The sequence below is a fragment of the Callionymus lyra genome, chromosome 14 (genome assembly GCF_982586985.1).
Source record: "Callionymus lyra chromosome 14, fCalLyr1.hap1.1, whole genome shotgun sequence".
NCBI classification, from domain to species: domain Eukaryota; kingdom Metazoa; phylum Chordata; class Actinopteri; order Syngnathiformes; family Callionymidae; genus Callionymus; species Callionymus lyra.
In genome coordinates this window covers 20151471-20176088 of record NC_141831.1, presented here as the reverse complement: position 1 = coordinate 20176088, position 24618 = coordinate 20151471, and the positions used below count along the sequence as shown (strand labels likewise).

Sequence of the window (24618 nt, the reverse complement as noted above, 5' to 3'; positions counted from 1 at the left end):
AAGACTACTTAAACTTATTTTCTTGTTTTTCGATAGAATATGTTTCTGCTCCCAACTGTGGCCACAAGCTTTTGCAGTTGAGATACTGTTTTCTCTCTTTTAGATACAGTGAGAGACTCAATAATATCGAACATGGCTCTCAAACTCTTGGGCCTGGGGTCTCTCAGAGATATATTCTTTTTAAAGTGGGGTTCAGGAGTCTTGATTTATCTGTTGTAGTTTAATAAAATTAATAAAACATTTGATATAAAAGCCCTTTCTGGGCACTCAAGGTCGCTTCACAAAGAAAACAATCAAACAGAAAAATACAATGGAATCCCATAATACATTCAAAACAAAATAAAACCAGAAGGTCGCAGCATAAAAACGGGTAAATAAAACATGGTGGTAACAGAAGAATGAAAGGGTTATGAGGGGGCAAGAGTCACAGTTACGGAGATCGGGTGGTAAAGAGTTCCAGAGTTAATACTGCTGAGGCGGGCAGATGGTCCTGGGAGATGGGTGGAAAAGGAGGATCATAAGTTGGCCTGGATGAGGTCAGACAGGTAGGGAGGGGCGAGGTTGTGGATTTGAAAGAGTAAAGGAACAGTTTGTAAACAATTTTGTCGATTCATTGGGAGGCAGTGAAGCTGCTGGAGGATGGTGGTTATATGATGTGGGGTGTCTTGGTGATGAAGAACTTTTACCAGTTGGAGTTTGTGGAGGGACTTTTGAGGGACGCCAAGGAGGAGGGAGTAAAAATAGTCAAGGAGGCAGGTCACGAGGCTATAAACAATGGGAGGAAACTCATGATCCGTCGATATTGAGGGAAATTGTCAACTTTAGAAAGAGTGACTTTGATGCATATGATGAGGATTTCGGTTTCATCTGAGTTTATGTCATGTTTTTTGTATTATTCTGTTATTAATTTGATATAAATTGTATCTTCTTGGTGTACAAAATGCATTTTTTTTCTAAAGGGTTACTAACAGCCCAAGAAAAGTTCTATGTATTGTATATTGTCAATATATACTTGGTAAATAAAGCTGATTCCGATCTAAACAATATATTCAGAGCTTTATAAGTGATACCATTTAATGATATTTGTTCCTTACCAAGCTGACATAATAGCAAGACCGAGTCAATTTAAATGCACAAATGTTAACCCAGACATCAAATGGAAGGCCACAGTAAATCATCTCATGGGCTACAAATGGCAGCAGGTTGAAGCCCCTGAGATTTTTGGGTTATGACTCATGACCCAATTTTGACAAGGTGGTGGAAAACTGATGGGGATGCAAGACTAATAACTTATCATGGTCAACTCTTTCTGACTGGCATACATAACACATTCAGATGTTTCCTTTTTCTATGGATTCTGCTGCCTATACAGTATGTTGTTTATTGTTTATTCCCAACAACTGCTTGAGCTAGCCTGTCCTGATAATAATGTCTGCAGCAGATGATTGGCTGATGAATGATTCACAACAATAGGAGAATGCTACTCGTTATACCAGGAGGTGAGGTGATGGGAGCCTCAATAGCCAAGATTCATGTGCAGTTTTGACACAAAAAAAACAAAAACATTTTGCATATTCCCATTTGAGGTTGTTGCCTTGTAACTTGTGAATGCAGTCCCATGAGACTCACTGCAGGAAGATGAAAGCTCAAAACCTTTACTCTCTTACAGTAAATATTTTGACTTTTTTTCTTAGTGATGCATGAAAAAAAAAGTTTGATCTTTATAATTAACAAACTTTTCTGACTCACTCACACGTTTCAAATGTTGAAGTATTCCTCTCCAAGATGCAGAAAGTCCCTCATCATGACCAACTTATTACTTTATTAAGGTCTCCCCTGTCTGAAATCTTGGCGAACAGAAGGTTACAAGAGCGATGTCCATTATCGTATGCAATAATGGACTTTGGACTTCAGCTGTAATCACGCCCCACTTTGTTTATACAACGAGTCCCGTGGAGGTGGAGACTTCCAGGACTGATGACGTGTGGTGACAACCCTCAATGTTTGACCAATCACAGCAGAGTGAGCGTGGTTATTATAAACAAGATTTCAAGAGTTTTGTACAAACAGACACATACATCAGAATACATATATTATAATAATAAATATATATAATACAATAGAACTTAAGTCAACACTTACTTGCCTTTAGAATAATTTTTGTTCCGTATTATTTTTTACTTTTACCAATTTCCAGGGGTAACATGTCTTAGTATATTGCATTTTTAGGTCTTGTGTGTGAATGTTGTGGACAACCCTGTAATGACAGGTGAACTATTCAAATTTTTCGAAGGGGTCTATCCTAGCAAGGAACTATGGGAAAGACCAATCAGAACAGAGCGTTTTTAAAGGCTAAAATGCATTAAAGTATTGGTTGTTGATCACAGAATCTCCACTGTAAACTTAAGAACTCCTTTCTGTCTCTTCCACAGTTGAGCATAAAACATGTCTTCTAACATCACCACTATATCTGCAGGAATCACCACCGTCCTCACCATGACCACGCTCAGCATCAGCGCCCGCCACTCGCTGCCAAAAGTCTCTTACGCTACTGCCATGGACTGGTTCATCGCTGTCTGCTTCGCCTTTGTCTTCTCGGCGCTAATCGAGTTCGCGGCCGTCAACTACTTCTCCACCCTGCAGGCCAATCGAGAGCTGCGGAAGGCAGCGGCCATGAAAGCGGCAGCTCAAGAGGCGGCAGCTGCAGGTGCGGCCCCAGCTGCAGCCGGCGGCGCCGATGGAGACGTTTCCTCAGTAAGTCTGCCAGGTTTTTTCCCCACACTTGACAAATGCGCCGTGAGTGATGTATTAACCAGTTTGGACTCATAATTAAATGTCTCTGGTGACAAGTTTTTTTTTTATTTGAAGCAATGAGAACATGCTTGAAAGAGACAGTCTGCCTGTGATGTTGTTCCCTAAATGAGACGGCCTGGTTTGAGTAAAAAAGCTCAGGTTGGAAATCTTGATTAAAGACATGTTTATTTGGGAAAAAAAACTTTGAGAGATGTGAGAGAGATGGAGGGTTGATCAGGCTGAGAGGATGAAGTGAAAAGATGATTGAAAAGATTGAGATGATGACTGAAGATCGGAGTGATCTTGAAAATATTGATCCATAAATTAAAGATAAAGTCTCTGTAGAGAAAGTTTTCTATTGCCACGCATTTTTACATTTGACCTTCAACTTTCTTTTAAATGGTTGGATCAATTTTTTTTAGAGATTGTTCCTACTTTTAGTTGATCACTTAGATTCTTAAAATAACTCCTTGTGAAATCTAATATTTATTTTATCACAGACCTGGGCCGTGAGATATTCTTATGTCAAATTAAATCAAAGATATATGTTTAAAATAAAGTATATTTCATAAATTAATGGTGATTTCTGGGCATATTTTAATTTAAAAAAAATAATAATAATAATTATAACAACTTACAATAAAATGATCTTATTTATGTAACATATATATTTACAATCTATCATTTGTTTGGCTGGACAGCTCTTCACAAGAGACCCAGTATATAATTTGACCATTTCAAAATGTAATGGAATTTTGTTAAAGGATCAGATTGCCATCTGGATCCACAATATCTTTTAAAGGATTCGTAAATGACTGATGTGATCATATAAATATTTAGGTCAAAAGAAAAGGGATGAGTGTATTGGCTGATGTCTGCGCAATTAGTGCTTTTCTTGTCAAATATTCCCTGAAATCAATATTATTGCAGTTGCAGTTGCTCTTAAAAAAAAAAAAAAAGTCTTTGTGTTACAAAATAAATGTGGATCTTCTGTTGTCTTTCTTGAATGTCAAAATAACTAAAATAAATATGTTCTTTATAAAATATATTTTATAGGTTCTTTATGATTTCTGTGGTTATAAGGATGAACAAACTAAATATTTACGTTCAATCAAATCAATACATTCTTATTTGTGTAATGTCTTTTATTTTTATTTATTTTTATTTCATCATTCATTTGTTTGGCTTGACAGCTCTTCAAAAAGGTCTTAATGTATAAAATGGCCCTTTCAGAAACATAATTTCAATAGATTTTCGGTGAAATATTGAAAATTGGGACAAAGAAAAGATTACCGTCTGGATCCACAATATTTTTTTAAGGATTTGAACTACTGAATTAATCAAATAAAGGATTTAGATTCAAAGAAAAGGACCGTACAGGATAGAAAGTGAGTGTATTGGCTGAGGTCTGCGCTCTCTTTGTCCTCTCTTGTCAAATATTCCCGGATATCAATATTGTATCTTTGCAGTTGCTCTCCAGCAAAAAAACTTTTTCTGTGTGTTACAAAAGAAATGTGGAGCCGTCGTCGCTATGGCAACTGTCAGAATGTTGTTCTGCATATCAAGCATAATACTTCGGCTTTTTTCGATGATCAATTTACTTTGACTATTTTGGTCTGAAGCTCATCTGGGACAGGTCATCGTAAACCAGGGCTGACTGAGGACAAACTATGTCAAGAGAGTTATTTATTCATCTTCTGGGTCAGGGGCAGGTACTGTTGCTACTTTTTTGGATCCAAGTAGCAGCTTTTGTGTTGCTCCCTTTAGACATAGAACATAAAATTAACCCACAATCAAATATTTTTATGGACCTTTTCTCAGCAAGACTCATCCCCCGGAAGCACACACACACACACACACAAACATGCTCCATTTTCCCTGCTGTGCTCTTCATGTGTTCTCTTTTTTTTTCCCTCCATCCCAGTCCTAGTTTTGAAGGTTCGGCTCACGTCTGCGCACACTGATGTCCTCACAATCCCCCCCTCGCTCGTGAAGTGTGATCTATATGCACACGCAGTCGAGTGTATCATCCGTCCATCATCCGTCCGTCCTGCGGTCATCCCTCCTGCCCTGTGATAACCACTGAGAGTGACATGAGGAGACAGCCAGTGGCTCTGTAAACGATGTTGCTGCAGATTATGTAAGAGACATAGATTAAGGGAATATCCAGCAGATCACTGGAGGCTCACACGGAGGGCAGCCACCACAGCGTCGGGGGGGTGGTGGGTGGGGGGTTGGGGGGTTAAGAGAGCTGGCCCTGGTCCACCCTGGTGGAGTAAGGTGGAGGGGAAAAACGTGAGGGTTTGTTTTGGTGGAGCGAGCGTGCATGGAGATGCGAGAAGAAGTGGGAGGGATGCATCATAGAAAATGACTGCTTTCACAAAAAAATATGTAGGAGGGAGGACTCTACATTACAGAAATGAGGAGAGAAGACAATGTTGCTGGAAATAGAAATGACCGCTCTCCTGTCACGATTTAAAGGAACAGCAGAAAGAAAAAACAGATCGTGAAGTACAGTCATCGTCGTAGTAGCTCCGTAGAACAAGGAGTATTTAGTAAACCTGTAGCTCTCCAGACGCGGTCTTGGTCCTTGGAAATGGTTTTTCGTGGCTCAGTTCTTGTTCTTTTGTTGACGATCTGTGGTCTCAGTTTAGCTTTGACAGTTGATCGTCTTGATGCCCCCGTATGCTGAAGGGAAATTAAACTATTGATCCTCAAAATCATCTCCATGTCCCATGTCAACCTTTTAGCATTTGCAAGACAAATTTTAGAAAATAGTTGAGGTTTCATAATCTTCATTCCCAGCCTTGGCTTTCTCAAAAAATCTTGGCCTGGACTCACCTTTTTTTGGTATTGAGTTGATTTGGGTTACTAAGAAAAATTCTAAGCTCTCTAACCACGTTGGTCTTGCCTTGGAATTAAACCATTGCAATTTTCTGATTTTTTACTTTTCTGATTTTTGACCCTGGAACGGGTCACCAGTCCCTGACATGATGACAGAGAACTATTCACACCAACGATGGACCAAAAGAAAGTACAGCTTGAATCCATAATGAATAGAAAAATATATTTGGAGAGTTAATGGTACCGGTTCTGACATGGAAAGTAACTCAGACCCAGATTTCGGTGCCTCAGTAATGAGATATTTATCGCTTTTCACCTTCCACTTGTCAGGCTTGTTTGTAAAAATAAAACAAAAGAATTAATTGAAATGAACATCTAAGACCATCCACTTCAGCTGGATGAAATTTGAAAGCTTTTCTGTGATAAAATATTCAAAGAGTGCAAAGACTAAACTCTTTTATTGAAGCATAATCAGCCCAAACACTCAGATCGTCAATAAATCAAACTTTCTTGCACTTATAATAAACGGACTAATGAGTCTGAGTTCTTTGATGTCTAGGTCGTACACTTTTGTTTAGTTCTTGCCATGAGAGTGCTTCAGATTCAGACTTTTTTGATTGGTGGGATTGTTTTTGAGACATTTCCGTACCTGCTACCACTTTCCAAACAAAACATTAATATTTATCTGCTGTTAATCTAAAAAAGTGATTAAGACCCATGAAAAAAAGTGGTGTAAAATTCAATAACATGAAGGGCTAAAAACCTTAAGAAGTTGTAGCGGGGCAGATAAAATGTATTTTTACCTAACATTATGTAGGAGTGTGATATTGGTTCTAGTGATAAGTAATGACTGATGAGCACTGTCATGTTGTTTAGAGGTCAGTAGGTGGAGCTATCAGTTTAAAAATGATTTGATGTTTCATTAGAACTAGTCATGGTCTGCTTCGTGAATCAGTGCCATTATTTTTAGAGTCCACCAGATGGCGGTCTCTGCAGTATCTTCCTTTGTTTTGAACAACTGTTTTAATAAAACATCACATCATTTTTAGACTGATGGCCACCTACTGACATCTAAACAACATGACACTGTTTCATGAAGCTTCAGACCATCAATAATTAGAACAGCTGTTAAAAAAAAAAGGAAAATGGTGCATAGACCACCATCTAGTGGACTCTTAAAATAACGACACTGCTTCATGAAGCTTCATCAGACCAACAATAAGCCTGATACAGTTTGAAAGGCCACTAGATGGCACCCTTAGAGAAACTGATGCCATAAAATTGGTAGATCAGAGCAGAAGATTAAACGGTAGTGAGTGCCATCCAGTGGACTTTTAAAATTCAACAACTGATTCAGTTTCATGAAGCCTCATCAAACTCACTGTATCACTAATAGATACTGTCTTTTAATTATTTGAGGGTAAATTTATTATCTCTGTATTCGGTCTCACCAAACGAATTCAAGTTTTAATATTGTTGATCTTTATAATATATTTCCCTTTATCTGGTACCATTATACTGGTCACTAATATACACATCAACTTATTTGGATATCAAGCCAACAATGGGCCACATAAAATGACTTGGTGGGCTGAGATGTGGAATTTAACTCATGTAGTTAAGAATTTGTCTTTGCAACATCATTGCAAAACTTGAAATCAACATTACAACATTAGTGAAAATCTAGCCATCGAAACTATCAGCAGAATGCATTACTTTTTAACAATAGATTTATCAGATTCTGGTTCTGATTTCACATTAACCAAGAGTGAACAATCAACCATTTTGACACTCCAAGAAATGTTACTTCAAGAACAGCTGCTTAAGCTTTCAACAACTTACATTTATATTTGGTTTGATTTAAATTTACAACCACAGAGACGCTACCCCTTGAAAATAAATGTGTATGTACGAGTCTAGTCTATCAATAAGTGGCTCATTTTGGATCACAAGCGATGAAGCTTCATTAAGCAGTGTCCTATATTGGGACAACCTTAGTTTAGAAATGATGAGGGCTTTCAATGAAATAACAATTCATATAGCGATATATAATAGAGCAAAGAGCGCCATCTAGTGGACTCTGTAAAAGGATGCCGTTTCATAAAGCTTCATGATCTTTCCACTAGCGAATAACTCCACAGATTTTCCCACCACTTGCTCACAGTACGGATAAAAAATGAACAAAATTAATTAAATAAAACTTGCTTTGTGGTTTTTGTGGCGTAATTAACATTACATAGGCTGTACTGTAAAATGTGGCGATGTCTGATGTCAGTTAAACTACCACTGATGCTCATCCCTTATATCCCCGATGAACAAACAAAAAAAACGATATTGTGAAGCGCAACAAGATCATGAGACTAGGAGGGTAACTGGTTTAAGAAGGAAATAAAATTCTAATGTAAACTCCATGATTAACACCACAAAATGTGTAAAAAGAGGTGCTAAATCTACACACAGGAACTGCTAATCCATTCACACGAAGGTCATTTTATTTTAACTCTTTAATTGAAGGCTAAAGTTTAGCGACCGCTTTTCAATAAAGCTAGTCCAGTCCGATTAGTGGATATGATGGCGTGGATGTTTTTTTTGTCCTCAGTACAGCACATGGTGGGTTTACATTTACATATCATATCAATATCAGGCACCTTTCATTTACAAGCATGTGCGCTCCCACTCAACACCTACCACACTGACCTTTCCATGCAGTTGGCGCTCGACTGTAGAGCAACATTAAAGCGTGTAACTTAGACAGCATCCACACATCTACTACTCCGGGACCATCTGCCCACTACTTCCACAGTGGGATCGTCCAAATGCTGTGGATAAAAAAAGAAGAATTTGATCCTTCAATCAATTTATTGATGGATCCGCTGACAGAAAGATGAAGTGGATCAAGTGTGCTGTATAAAGAGCAGATTATCAATAAATCACAGATATACATTTGATCGACTATTGTTTTCTTTTCAGATTTTTTTTACCCTTCATTTTGACGCAGAGTAAAATCTAATTATAAATCATGATGGTTATCAGGCACACTTGAGTGTGTTGTTTAGAAGTGTTCACAAGTGTGTGTGAAGTGCTCTTGCCGAGTGTGTAGACGTGGTAGGTTGATGAGTTTTTTTTTTACAAAACATCTTTCAGTCGTCCCTGAACCATAAATTCCTATAAACGTTACTTCTTTTCAAAGAACTAAGAGCACCACTTACCCAGCTCTGACATTATGACACGGTTGCATGAAACCTCATTAACCCGTCACAAGTGTGTAGCGATGTGGTTTCATTTGTTGTTGCCCTGCAGAAGCTACTTTGTTCAAGTGATGGTCTTTGTTTGTGTCGATAAAAGACTTATTTCCACAACTGGCAGCCAACCAGGTGCTCACAAACTGCAGCAAACACTGCAATAAAAACGTCTTGTGTCTTTCTTTGTTAGAAGATCTAATCTTAAACTATGTGTATATATATTCTTTTCTCAATTTTTTTTTGGTCCTACTTAAGACGGATCTAACCTTAGACTTCCCTGATGTATGCTGTAGAAGCATCTGATGGATAATTTCAGAATATATCCATTTCTATGAGTATGTTTTGTATGGATGTGTGTTGATGTTGGTTTTGTTGCGTTTACAAAATTATTTATTTAGCATTTGTTTTGGCAGTATTTAATGGACTAAAACATGGGACTGAAAGAAGAAGAATGTGTTGGGTGTTAACATTTTAGTTGGTGCGTGTGTTATTGTGTGGGTGTGTAGCAAAGCAGGTTTCTTGTGTATTATCTTCAGTAATTCATGGGAAGTTTGCTGGGATATTTGTGCATTTTTTGAGTGACGTGTTGCACTTGTGTGGGCGTTTCTGTATCTAAATTTTGACTATCGTAGCAGGAAGCTCGTACTGTGGACTCGCTGGTATTGACAGTTGATGAGGCAATAAGCAAGTGTCAGTTTGTGAGCAACAGCTTTTGTTCAACATGTTTTCATCTCACAAGTCTTTGTCTAACAATAACGATAAAAAATAAACCAGTGAAGATTGTGTTCCCTCAGTGTTAGCGTTGGCACAACCGCACCTCGACTCTACACATGCGCTGTGTCTCAAATCGCATACTACTCTTAGTATGCTAGAAGTTAGTATGCATAGGTTTAGTGTACGTACTAACTAGTACGCAAATTCTCCACAGATAGTATGTCTCAAATCAAACACTGCTGCTACACACTAACCGGAAATCACATGACAACTTCTTCTTCTATATCTATTTAACGATGTTTCAACCAGCTGTTTGAACGCTATCGCCGACACCTGCTGGCAGCACGTTTTGCAACTTTGGAAAAATAAATAAAGAAAAAATATGAGAATCTAAATAATCGCAAGATATTTAAGCTGGTATCAGCACCGAAGACGTGTTTATCCTCCTACTGCTGCGGAAAATGCACCTGTAAGTATATGCATATATATGCATTTATATATGACGTAACTTCCGTTTAAAACGTCACTAAGTTGGCGGCTGTTTAGTGTGTTTAGTGTCCATCGAACCATGCTCAGTTTTGTGGGCATGTTAGTACGCCAATTTAGTGTGCATGGCGCACTAAATTTCGCATACTAAGAATTGAGACGCACTAACGCACTAAAAATACTAACTTTTAGTACGCTAGTATGCGATTTGAGACACAGCAATGCTTTTACCTCCTTAGATTATGCAACAAAATCTAATTTGTGTTACTCTTTTTTTTTCTTCCAGGATCCAAGTAACGTGTTGAAAAAGAGGATAAACTCTGCGCCGATATTCGAACGTCCAGCGAAAACCTACCCAAACCCGCCGGTCAACGCTCAAGCCTTCCTGCAGCAGGGCTCAGCGGTACCAGACAACAACGTTCTGACCGGGACGAGCATCATCGACAAGTACTCACGCATCCTCTTCCCTCTTTCGTTCGGTGCATTCAACCTGGTCTACTGGATCGTCTATTTGACCAAGGACACCATGGAGATGTCCAGGTGAGAGGATCAACGTCTCCTTCACATCCTCTTCATGGTAGTTGACATTTAGAGAGAGACAATCATGGTAGGAATAAGAGGAAATGGAGGATCAGTTTGGTGTTTTGTTGACGCTGAGTAGCTCTTGTAATTCATTGTATTCATTGGAGTGTGTCAAAAATGGATTTTTCCATATTTTTAACTTCCATTGTTGTTGACAATTATTTGCTCTTAAATTGTTTCTCTTTATTTTGCTTCTATTTTTCCACACAAAAAAAGCCTCCTTTTGCCCACAACTTTTGATTTGACTCAGTTTCGGATTCTTTGCATTTCCTATACAAGTGTTAGACCTAATTATACATCCCTTCATCCACCTTTCAAATTTGATTTTCCTTCCCATATTTTGAGCGCACGAATGAATATATACTCATGCTTTTTCTATCTACATCGTTGTGTGTGGGAGCTTGGTTATTTTTATTGATTCAAGCAAGATGTCAGGATGTGACGTAGTTTGTACAAAAACAGAATATGACGCTGCAGGAGAAATGACAGAAAAGAGGAAGATTCGTCTGATCTAAGAAAAGTCTGGGGAATTCTGGAGGATTCGTATCAAACGCTGCATATGCATTAAGAAGTCGAGTTAATATGTTGTTGAATCAGGGCAGTGATTTCATGGAATGGGTTCAAACAGAAGTCCATGAATCCAGATGGCTATAAGGAGGTGAGAGGTGATTAGCAGCAGACGGGAACAATCAGGGTGATTGGAGCGAGTGAGGAGGCGGTTACGCCTCAGAACACTAAAGTTCAGAATTGTGAGGTTTTTTTTTTTTTACTTAGTAAATGTTAATTTCTGGCTTTTATATTTTAGTTGATGTGTTGTTATGAATATTTAATGAGAAATGATCATCTGTGAAATGGGCAAAGTTTTTTCTACCATCTATATTCCAGGAAATATACAATATATATGCTTTGACAAAGATATATAGATCGATAAATAGAACTTTATAAATTCCTTAGGAAGGTTCCTTTTAATTACAATTAATTAATTAATTAATTACAATCCAAAATGTAAAAAAAAGAAAATTATGAAGAAAGATATACTGCAGATTTTCATGCTTAGCTGCGTTATTAATGCTAGCTGTATATTCACATGTTTTCAAGCCCAAATCAGGACAGTATTAGAAATGTAGGCTCACGACCTTGATGAAGGTCAGCTGTTCGGTACAGTTTGATTTCCAGCTGAATGGAAGAGTGAAGTTATTAAACTAAATGCTACATTTAAGTCAATATTTACAAATAAGCAACAATCGGTGTTAAGGCATTAGATTCAGGAATCAGGAATGTATGTTGTCTGAAATGTAGCCATTAGTAGAGTGATGCTGAATAAAATGTAAGTGTCCAGTTGTATTTTCCATCGGTTTTGAATTTTAAGTCTAGAGGGGAAATTGTCCGTAGGTATGAGTGTGTCTAGGCATATATGTCTTTGTGTGCCCTGCGACAGACTGGCGTCCTGTCCAGGGTGTCCCCTGACTTTCACCCGAAAAAACTGATATAGGCTCCAGCCCCCTTTCAACCCTCATTAGGGAATGAGTGGTAGAAAATGGACGGATAGATGGTGTTCTGTTTGTAATTGTAAATATTTGCAGTAAGGCTTGCTGGAATGTTGCTATTTAGCTAAATGCTATATCAGTTTCTGGTAGTTTTAAACAAGGAATTTAGAATTTAGGAATTCAATTTTTTTTTTTTAGTCATTCCTAACATCACCCATAGACATTAGCAGATTGATTTTATCTAGCTTAATGTTTAAAGTTACGTTCCCTAGCTATGTAACAATCAGGTTTTTATTTTAGCAGAGTGATACCCAATGGAATTTCATATTAGATTATTGCAGTTTTTTTTTTAAAAGACTCTTTTTTTTTCTATTTCAAGTAGATTTGTTTTATACATTTCTGATATTTTATACTTAAAATATCAGAAATGTGGTATGAGCTACATGCTAACTCAGTTTTCAGCATAGTGCTGTGCTGTTGGACGAAGCTTCATGAAACTGTCATGTTATCCATCCATCCATCCATCCATCCATCCATCCATCCATCCATCCATCCATCCATCCATCCATCCATCCATCCATCCATCCATCCATCCATCCATCCATCCATCCATCCATCCATCCATCCATCCATCCATCCATCCATCCATCCATCCATCCATCCATCCATCCATCGGACTCTATGCTGTTAAGTTAGTGCTGAGTTAAGGCTAAGTTCATGTTGTGTAGCCATTAGCAGAAGTAGAATGTAGATACATCACGTCTTTCTTGAAAAACGTGTGATATTTTTGTATTCGTTTAGAGTCAATGGTGATGGAATGTTGATAAGTGACTTCTGCTCCGAGCGCCGGAGCTCCTTCATTATTCAGAGGCCGAACAAAGCTTGAACCTTTTGCTGCTAAATAATTCACCTTATGTCTTTTTCAAATGTACCTCTATTGTGTGCTTGATCACAGTTGTTGTCAAAGTTGTAATTGCCGGTTTGTGTTCTCCCTCGACCACGACCGGTCAGGCTCAGAGATTGGTGGAGCAGCAGGATATTCACACAAAACGTTTAAAACCTAGTTGAGATGGATGCTAAGTCTCACTGAATAAAGGGCAACAAATGTGTTGATTTAAGTGTCTCTTAAATAGATCTTGGACCTCTATTGTACTCATTAGTATGTGTCTGTTCCTGCAAAACTTTTTACATTAGGAAATGTTCTTAAGCCCCGCCCACTGAAAAAAATATATCTTTTCTTTGGAATAAATCTTGTTTTCCATTATCACACCAACTGCTCTGTAAATCAAGGTTTATCAACTCATGTCATCCATCCCAGAACTCTTTACATGCGAGGGACTCATTGTATGAACAAAGCGGGCCTGATTACAGCTGGCTGAAAGAGGAATGAAGCCCATTGTTATGTCATAATGGACTCTGATCTTGTAACCTCTTATTTGCCAAGATTTTAGATGGGGGGGAAACTTTATAAATAATAACTTCAAAACATAATCATGATCAGGGACTTACTGCATCTTGGAGAGGAAGGAGTTGGTTGATAACAATAGTGTAAGTCATCCTTGTCTCTCTGACAGACTTGAGAATAATGTTTTTTTCCACGCTTTATTTCTTTTGCTAAGTTGGCGAAACACACAAACAAATCTTTTCTCCTCATGATGATCAAAAAAAATCTTCAACAACAATTTTAGAGAGTAATCCTGATAAAACTGAGAACTCCTCTGAGCCTGCCAAGTTGTGTCATTTTTGTTCGCAGGAATGTAGCTTTAACCCTTGTGTTATCTCAGGGTCAAGGTGACCCGGAGGCCCGAAAACAAACGTAATTGTTTTATCCCTTGTGTTGCTTTTGGGTCAAAGTGCACCTTGGCCCTGAGTTAACACAAGGGTTAACAAGTCTCACATTGCAACAGCTGATTTCTCTCATGTCTTGGTAGTGCGTGAAAGTGTTTCGCCTCTTTTTTTTTTGCAGGTTTGCCAAAACCATTTTAAATATAAGAAAAACACAATATGCAGTTTTTAAATTAAACGTGTTTGTACTATCAAGAGAAAAAAAAATTCTTGCCATGTATATTTTTATGAATTTTTAAATACATTTTACTTTTAGGATTGTACTGCCTTTTATTCTTTCATTTTTTAAATGTATATTGTGTATTAATACTCGGATAACTATTTAGAGAAACCGTACCACATTCCTCTATTTTTATCCTGATTCAATTCATTGTAAAGATGATGTTCAAGGGGATGTTTTTAGCCGAGCTATACGGATAGTTACTCAAATTTGAAATATATGTTCACCTCAATGATACAAATAAAAAGCATCTTTTGATCTGGGCTTTCACAACGGCTCCATAGAGGAGGTTAAAGAAAGTGTGTGCACAGGTGCAAGTGTGTGTGTGCGCCTCCTTCTGTGAGGATGAAGAGGAGGAGTAAGAGTGGAGGGGATGGCAGAAGTGCCTGCAGACTGCAGGCTATTTTAATGAATAGCTCTATTCAGAGTGCGTCATGAAGGAAACACATTTGCTGAAAACACTTCCTCCCATGAGGGGCCACAGCTGGTTGACTGACGGGTTGCTGGTTCCGTGGCTGGCAGGCAGCAGGAGTGTCAGAGTCGGGTGCAGCTCTGCTCCTCTTTATTGCCCATCAGAACGCAGGGCCCCGAAAAAAAAGAAGAAAAAAAAAAACGGCGTCTTTATTGACGCTCATAAATCAAAATCACTAAACGCCGTTTCCCCGACCCAATTTCTATTTTCTAGTGCCGCAGCTATAACTTTGAAGCGATGATCATCCAATTACAGGCCACTCAGGAGGAGAACGAGAGGCGCCACCGTAAACAACAATCTTCCATCTATCATGTTTCTCTCAAGATGCGTCCCCGCTCGGTCCGTTTGTAGTCTGTGTGGCCGTTTAATGTGTTTCCTGCACATCCGTGAGTTGGTGTTCCTCACTTTAGAAAGTGGTGTGACCAGTGAGCTTTCACCCGTGTTATGGGATCATGTATCGACCCTCATGGACTCAACATGGAGCTTTCAAAAACCGGAGGAAGTACAGGAAATAAATCATGGACTACCTTGGTCCTGTTGAATTGTGTAGAATATGTGGCAAAGTAAAATGACCAGAAAATAAAACAGTTATTAATTGCTAAGATTTTCTTTTTTACTTATTATTATGATCTATATCAGAATCATAAACTTTCATTGCCAGTGTTTTAAACCGGCGTAGGAATCTTTTGTGGTGGCAGTACAGAAAGAAAAACTGAAATAAGATAACACACAAAATATGAAGAGACAGCCATTCTCCAGCACCTCATTATCTAATAGCTTGTCAACCACATTAAATTTACATAGGTTTTTTAAATGTTGCCATGGTAACAGACAGTAGCAGTTACAAAATGCCTCATGGATAAGTACAGGTTGTGATGCTTCATTACTTCCGGAGTCCACTAGATGGTGGTCTCTGCACCATTTTGTTTTGAACAACTGTTTTAATGAAACATCACATCATTTTTAAACTGATGGCGCCACCTACTGACCTATAAACAACATGACACTGCTTCATGAAGCTTCATCAGACCATCATTAGTTACGGAAAATTGTGTAGTTCTAATGCTACATGAACTACGAAACAAAAGACTTGGATATTTTGTTTTAAAGTTGGAAAAACGAATAAAGTGAGAGATTTTGATTATGCTTCAAAATAGTCTGAAGTACTAGTGAATGAATGAGAGATAGAGGACAGGAAGGAGAATCATAAAATGTGTATTATCACATACACAAAATAAAGGAATCACCCCTCGAGACGATTGGTTGGTCTTTAAAAGACCTGATAAAATAAGTCTTGTACCTGGAATATGGCAGTAATATGTTTCTCAAGTTTGATCTTCTTTAGTGTTGGACTTTTAGGACGATCGCCAGATCGTGATCATCCAAATACTAGTGATGGTTTGCTGAAGCTTCATGAAGCAGTGTAATTATTTTCAGAGTCCACTAGATGGTGGTCTATTCTTTATTTTCCTTTGTTTTGAACAACTTTTCTAATGAAACATCACATCATTTTTAAACTGACGGCGCCACCTACTGACCTCTAAACAACATGCTTCATGAAGCTTCATCAGACCATAACTACCAAATACGTGTATCCATGTACTAACAATTCTTCTCTGTCTGTTCCAGGGACAATGTCTGAGTTGGAGAATCTGGATATTACACTTAAGAAACATATGCAAACACACAGATACATAAATGGTACACACAACACAGTAAATAAAGACAAAGATGCTCGCCAAGCAGTCTGTCTCGCCGCCTCAGTGCATTGTATTCGGAGATGAACCGGCCGCTAATGCCAACACGACCCACGGAGCTCACCGGGACTGAGGGCCTGTTTCCGAAAAATATACATCTCCATCTGTCTCCCTGCTCTTGCCCTGAAAGGAAAGCACATGATTCAATTTTAGGTCAGTACCAGTGACCATGAGATTATCTGGGCTGTAAATTGTTGGATGTATTTATTTTCAGTATGAATGATGCGTGCTCAAGCGACTGAAGCGACGCGTGTTCTCGTTGGATTCTGTTTACGTGTGACGGCGTGAAAGAATTGTACCACAGATCACAATAGCATGAACCTCTCCATGGAGGAGGGAAGGCGGAATTTTCCAAAGGCTTTAATGTTGTTTCCAATGTAACCAAAAAGTTAATAACTAAAGATAATTAAGAAAAATTACCTGGAGGTCATCTGATATCAGCTGGAAAATATTTTTAATATACGGTATGAGGTCTTTTCTTTTCCTTTACAACACAGTTTAGTTTGAATGAAACACAGTTTAGTTGTTTACATCTGTATGACAATTTTAACGATTGATAGTAATGTGTTCAACAGGCAGCAGTGTGCCAGAACTCAGTCACACAACATACACAAAAAAAACTGCAACTATCCCCACCAAAGAGTGAAGCATTCTTTAATGAAATCCCAGATCCAGATGGTAATCCAGAACACCCCTGACATTTAATCAGCTGTTACCTTCTCCAATTTCCCTGATATTCCATTGAAATATGTTGTTTTTAAAATATATCTTGTGAACAAAAGGATAAACACAGACAATAAGATAATGTCCTTGGCGGAGATAACACAATGCTGCTTAGTAAGTGTAACAATTTGATCACACCTTCTTCTGCTTTGATCGTAGGGACAAAACATTATTGTTAATAACAGATTTAGCAGGATCTCTCTTTGGGTGTGCTTATTTGTGTAGAATGTTGGGCTAAAACTTGATGAGCCAGCGAATCCGTCAAGGGAGGTGAGGAGGAGAGTGTAGACAGGGTTAAACAGGTGGCAATGATTAAGAGAGACATAATAAGACATCAATAATGTCTTCTGTGATGGTTTAGAAAAGAGGCTTTTATTAACAGACCAGTCTACAAGTAGAAGTACGACCAAATAGTAAGACACAATTGACATAAAAACAATGAATGTAATCACCTTGGCTTGTTTCTCTCTAAATGGACCTATCCGTTTTACTGTCAATAGTAATTATTTTGTAGTTGTAAGGGGCAAAGTAAGAATATATTTATTTCATGCATCACATACCAGTACCGAGTCGTGCCAGGGTGGTTGAGGACAATATTATCTACAGGTAGTGATGCTTCATTACTTTCAGAGTCCACTAGATGGCGGTCTCTGCACTTTTCCCATTTGTTCCAATGAAACATCACATCATTTTTAAACTGATGGCGCCACCTACTGACTTCTTAACAACATGACAATGTTTCATGAAACTTCATCAGCCCATCACTAGCACTAGTATTAACCTACGAGAAAACAAGAAGTTTTATGGATACTTTCTTCTTTGTATCTTCACTGCAACCAGATATGCAGAAGATGTGACACAAGTGATGCACATTCAAATCAATCAACTTCTGAAAAACAGATTTAATAATTTTACACTGGAAAGCATATTTGTGATGGCAGTTACCTTCTCTGTACAATCACTTAAGCCATCTGCCCACAATTACACATACACTCTCCACCAGCAAAACAAAGTAGTGTGTATAATTATTTTTCATTTTTAATTTATGTAAAAGTACTAATCGGAACCCACTCTATCCATTGCACACTTTGTAGTTTTACAACGACTCCAAGGTGGTCAAAGTAGCCCAACAACAAGTAGAAAATATCCTCAAGCTAACCACAACGCAGCGCTCAACACAACAAGCGAGTCCCTGGAGAACCTTCCACCCTCCAACCTCCACCAGTCAGAGGTGCATGCTTCCTTCCCTTCATAAAAATATACAGTAAACCCGTCCTCTGGCTCCCAATTATTAAAACAAGATGGCAGCTGCGTTTCTTAAAGGAGCCTTAACTTAAAGCCCCGTCATCATCAATTACACAAAATGCCAAAACATGCTCATTAATAACCCCCGTGTGCATTCGTTCACACGATAATTCACTGTATGCAATTAAAAGGAGAAAGTAACACGGCAAACCCATGTGTGGGAATATAAGCTGTCGCATCCCATAGAGTTGGATCTCATTACTGTTAATTAACGCGGATACGAAAACCACGATATATGCACATTTGTTAATAGTACGACTGTAAATTTTATAAATAGATTCATTTGGTTAAAAAAAAAAAATGGTGATAAATTGTAATTTGTAATACACTTTTAGAATAGTGTTGCTGTTTTTTCCATGTATGATTTGTGACCAGCATGCAGAGCTTAGTTCTGTAACACTGTACGACAAGTGAATAATGCATGTTGCATCTCCAGTGTTAGTTTTTTTGCAAGAATAAAACTTATGCAATGCAATTACTAATGCAATACAGACTCCGGCTGAACCCCCGTCGTTTTCGCCATTGTCTCCCTCGTCTGACGCCGCCGTCGCCGCGGCCTTGTTGGAGTGGAGCCGCTGACTCCATCCACACTTCTGTAAAAACAAAAAAACAAAAAGCTCAGACGTGATGCCAAGAATATGGATTCCTGTCGTCTGCTGAATTATTTATGTTTGGTTTTGCAATGCTGGTTTAGTTCTGGGGCCAACTGTTGCTTTTGGGGTTTTTTAATAATTACCATGCAGGTGGGAATGTGGAGAGAAGAATTCTTTCCATTTGATTCATGCTAAAAGAGTGGAATATATCAAGCGTCAATCATCGTCTTTATGACTTGGTTCAGAAGAGTTAGCATCGTTAGCAACGTAGCTCTGAAATTGAACTTAAAGTAAGATATGTTTGACATAAACTAATCAGTTTTTGCTCTCAGTTCATCAAATCACTTTTCATCAGTGATTTCTAACTCAATTGACTGCAGGACAACCAGCTATAAACTCTTGTAGTGACTCGATTGTAACGCATAACTTCCTTTTAAGCATCCGGAGGCTCAATCTTGCTAAAAAAAACTTAAAAGTAATATATTTTTATTGGCATTTCTTCGCCATCCGACATCGCACAAAGAGAACTTGGTCATAAAATTGGAGGACCGTATATTAACAGCCTACGGCGGAAAAAGTTTGAAACCCCTCCTTTACCTGACCGTAGCCCACTAAAAATCACAAATAAAACAGTGATGATGAAGCTTCACAAAGTCTGATTTTCAAATAACGCCATCTTCTCTATCGTCTTTGGAGTTACTACGTCCTTAGGGGCCACACTTTATACCGGGATATAGCCATAATATGAAACCCAAGAAAAGGGGAAAAAAAGTCATTAAAAAAAGCAACTTCATATAAAATGAATCATTGTTTTCCAATGTATTCCCCAGGCAAGAAAAATAGAATAAATGAGAAGTTAAAAATAATATTTCCCAAAAAAGGAAAAGCAATCATTTTATATTTTGAGATGAAATCGCCCATGAAAAGTAAAATATGCCAAAGTAAAATAGTTTAATCTGAGAATAAATGTTATATGTTTTGTCATTTTAAAGTTATAAACTTTTGCTGTACCAACAGGATATTCTCAGTTTCAAAAGAGGAATTTGTAGTTTGAGTCAAGGCTGGGCCTTTTTGCTCTGACTGCTGCCCCCACGACCCAACCTATTGTATTTTGATAGATAGATGTTTGCTTCTGTTATACGTCAATGTATTTATTCCCTTACAGATGACATCACTAACGTCTCTATCAGCACCTGAACACATCCTTTATTTCAGCAGATGCTTTAGTAAACAAAACAAAACATTTTTTGGGATAATCTAAGGGCAGAAACTGATAATGGAGAAAGAAGGTAAAAGTAGAAAAGTCATGCAGTTTTAAGCCAAAAAGATTAAACTAATTCAACTTCAAAAGAAGTTGAAATGAAAAATCTGTACATGCATTTATTGTATGTTTATCTGGTTAATTGTTCACTTACTGACTTTGCTTCTGTCTTAAATTGATGTGGAAACCCCCGATGTCAAGTTTTTGTAGCTCACAAAGAATACGGAAGAGAGTTTGAGTCAGTTTGTGTGCGACATACACAGTTGTGTGTTCGTGAAATAAGGCAAGAAAACAACATGAATATCGTTTTAATGGTTCATTAATCACCAAAACCTTTATTACAGCCAACAAAACTATAACCTGTTCTAATTAATTTAACTCGTATGTTAATAATACATAGCTTTCAAAAATATATTTAAACTTTTTATATTTTATTTTAACCAGGGTAGTAATATTTAATCTAATATCATATGAATCAATGAAAGTGATAATATCAGTTAAATGTATTTTATTAGAGTTAAATTACAGTCTAACCTGCAATCATAAGTAATTATAACTAATATAAAATAATCCACATCATGAATAATGACAATAATAGCATTAAACACTATTTATTTGATTTAATATGATGAATATGATTGTCAAAAATGAATTCAATGTATCTGAATGAAAGAACATATTTTTCCATATTTCAAAACATTTTTAAATAAGAGAAAAATCTCAGCTAATGTATTTGTTATTGAAGGAATGAAATAAAGATACATTTAAAAAAAGTATATAATAATAATGTTCATGAGGGTTAGGGTTAATTTAAAAATATTGTTTTTTTTAATTATTTTACATTACAAGATAGGATACAGCTAGCATAGAGTAAATGAAACCTCAAAAATATTTCTCTGTGTGACATTTTTTAGCGAGAGGGAAAAAAAAAATGCAGTTTTTCCAGAATATTCCCAGAATGTGTCGCCTCCTGACCAGAGATAAGCTGCGGTGGAGGCTCGAGTGTTTGTGCTGATTGCCGTTATCAAGCGCCTCGATCGATTTGTTCCTTGACCCCTTCGCCCGGACGCTGACCCCTGTGGCACCGAGGGAGCCGCTCATTTGCATGACCCCCCCGAACCCGTCGCGCTTGTTAGGGGTTGTTGAATGTAGAAGGTTGCGAACTCTGTAGAATGCATAATTCTGCCGCTCTGGTGAGCGACACCAATTAGCTTCCCCGTTCCAAGAGGCCACTTCTCGCATCAGGGCCACCGAGCGTCGTGGGTGCAGTTTAGGATTCTCCGAGCGCTCGTCGTCGTCGTTGTACAGTTTCTTGTGGGTGTGATCCGTAGGTAGAATGGTGGATCCTGCTTGACAAGTAGCTGCATCACAGACGGGCTTTTTTGCATCACCGGCTTCCTCCACAGTCGCTCCACTTTGACATGTGCTTTTTGTTTGTTTGTTTGTTTTTTTTGTTTTTGAAGAAAATGTATTTTTATTTCTATTGACACATGTTTAAGTCTGATGAGATTGTGTAAAAAAACATGTTGAATAAAGATGAATTATTTCACTGTTTAAATGTTTTTCGTTAATTTAATCATCATTTTTAAATCTGTCTCGTCGAAAGAGGTAAGTGACTACTGCACTCATGCCTACATTTAACAATATATCCTGTAATTAAAAAAAGTTAAAAAAACGAACCTGGAAAAACATATTTTGGTCATTCAGAGAGCTATCTGAATTAAGACCAATACATTCCTAACATTTGGAAATGGAATTGTTGGTAGAAGAAAAATCCGAACTTAAGAAATTTCAATGGTTAAATCTTCATAAAAATAGACAAAATTGTCTATTAAATGCAATCATTAAGTAGATAAAATAAGTGATGTTAAATTATCTGAGCGTAATAATATTTATTGCCATTCGAGGATGAAAATGGAAATAACTTCAATTAAATAACATGTGGAAAATACAATATATTGATGTGTAAAAATAAAAAAGGCTAAACATTATTAATCAAAAGTAAAACCTTGAACCTGAAACTAGAAGAGAGAAACATATGCAGGTAGTGAGAGAGTGATTGCATTACTGTGCTCATGCCTACATTAAACATTATGTTCTAATACAACACAGATTTGAATCAGGAAAACAATTCTGTAACAATAACAATGGTCTACATTTGGCTTGTGAAACAAATAAAACATGAAAAAGATATAAATCAAATTCAAAATATTCAAAAAGACATTTGATTGTGAATGAAAAAAAAAATATATTGTTGCCAAAAAAACAAGAACAAATACAATGTTGAAATTATGAGAGTAAATGAAAAGAAAAAAAGTCAGCCCAAAAATAGCTAAAGAGAAAATCTTAAAGAGGTGATTTCATTACTGTACTCATGCCTGCGTTAAACAATGTAATAACACATTTCTTATAGAAAGAAAAACAAATCTGGAGCAATAATAATGGTTTCCATTTGGCTTGTAATTACATAAGAAGCCTCATCAAAGACAGATTAGTAAGAAAGCTTAAGAAGGTGCATTAAACATAGTCAAATATGTTCGGTAAAATATTAACTTTTATTACAATATACAGAAATATACAGACGAAAGTCAATGTCTTATCGGGTGTCAATACAAAAACTGTCCTTCAATTCCATCTTGTAATTAAGACAAAGAAAGAAAAACAAACCAAGAGAGAGAAAATAAAGTTTCAATGTTATAATAACAATTAATAACAATTATAATTTATAATACAACATTTTCAAAACTAAATTTTATTGTATATATTTATTGTATATTAACCTATAATAATAAGAATTATAATAAGAAACATTTAACATTATTAGTAAAATGAAGTGAAACATTGGAGATGAATGGTTTAATTTCAATATAATAACAAAACAACAAAATTTAAATGTTTTTTTAGAAAATAAAATAATAAAACCATTATCATAATATAATATAATCATTTATAAGATCATTTCTTCATTGTTACATTGTTAATTACGTTATAAATATTGTTTCTTCTTGAGAATCAAGTTCAACTATATCTTCAACGGTGTCTGTTGGTCACAATCTTCCTCCGCGTCGATACCCTACTTCTCTATCGAAACAGAATCATTTGCCAGCGCTCTCCACACTTGCAGCCGTGGAAGCCAATAATTCTCATTTCACGCATGAAGGCGACAGCAACAGCGAATGCTTTGCTGCTTCCACGGCACTGATGAGATGAGAGATGTCATGAGATGGCAGTGCCGGGTCTGTGCGTGGCTCTGTGACTCGCATATTTATGTAATTCAGTCACAAAATGTTCCATTCAGAGGCGCAACACAAACCCAGTGATGTCATGGCTCACAACTGTGTGTGGCTGGTGATTAAAACCTTCTCCAAAGTGGAACAAAATGGAAGTTTGAATGTGCAGCCGAGCAGTTTGTAGGCCGCTGCAGCCAATCAACGAAAGGGTAGAGTGCCCCCTATTGGTGCACAACCTGAATCCCCCTCTTGCTTTTCTTCCTCCTTCAGCTGCAGCACTCCTACACAATGACTCACCATATGTTTTATCTTGTGTGCACAGGGAGAGACACACAACGAGTGACGTGTGAAGATGCCTGCGGGGGGGCAGCGTGCATGAATATTAACTGCACATTCATTTAAAGAAACGCCGCAGCTGGACCGACATATTAAGATGCAGGTCACGAGGATCCCAGAATAAATACACAACTTCTCACAACACAATATCACTTTTTATTCTTTTGCTTTGTTTACCCAGTCTGTCCAGTCTTATTTGGCTCAATCTATTCTGGTTTTCACCAGTCCGCCAAGTCTATTCAGACTCAATTATCCAAGTTTTAGACTTTCTGATACACAAAGTCTGTTTCACACAAAGTATCTTGCAAATTGGCTGATTTAACAAGTCTTTTCACATTAATAACCATTTGTATCAAACATTTTATTAGGTCTATATTATACTTGGCAATTCTATTAGGATGAAATGGGATTCGGTGCAGATTTTTACAAAGTTTCTCATCTTTTATTTTATCTGATCTTTTTCTACATCCACGTTTGCCAAGTTTGTTTTAAACTATGTGCTTCATCGAGTTCAATGTGTTTGAGAAAATTTCAAGTTTTTAACAAATATTTTATTAACTTTCTAGTAGTGATGAAGCTTCATGAAGCAGTGTGATTATTTTAAGTGTCCACTAGATGGCAGTCCCTGCACTATTTTCCTTTGTTTTAAACAACTATTCTAATGAAACATCACATCGTTTTTAAACTGATGGCCCCACCTACTGACCTCTAAACAACATGACACTGCT

General features: G+C 37.3%; 1 protein-coding gene across 1 annotated transcript in view; it reads left to right on the top strand.

Annotated features, from left to right (window-relative positions):
• gabra6b (gamma-aminobutyric acid type A receptor subunit alpha6b) overlaps window positions 1–21917 on the top strand; it is a 34558-nt gene extending 12641 nt beyond the window's left edge. The window contains exons 8-10 of the mRNA XM_087807420.1: window positions 2477–2754; window positions 10366–10619; window positions 16315–21917. Coding sequence (XP_087663546.1) covers window positions 2477–2754; window positions 10366–10619; window positions 16315–16327 — 545 coding nt within the window. The 3' untranslated portion in view covers window positions 16328–21917. The remainder of the gene's footprint in view (window positions 1–2476; window positions 2755–10365; window positions 10620–16314) is intronic.
• The last annotated feature ends 2701 nt before the right edge of the window (window positions 21918–24618 follow it).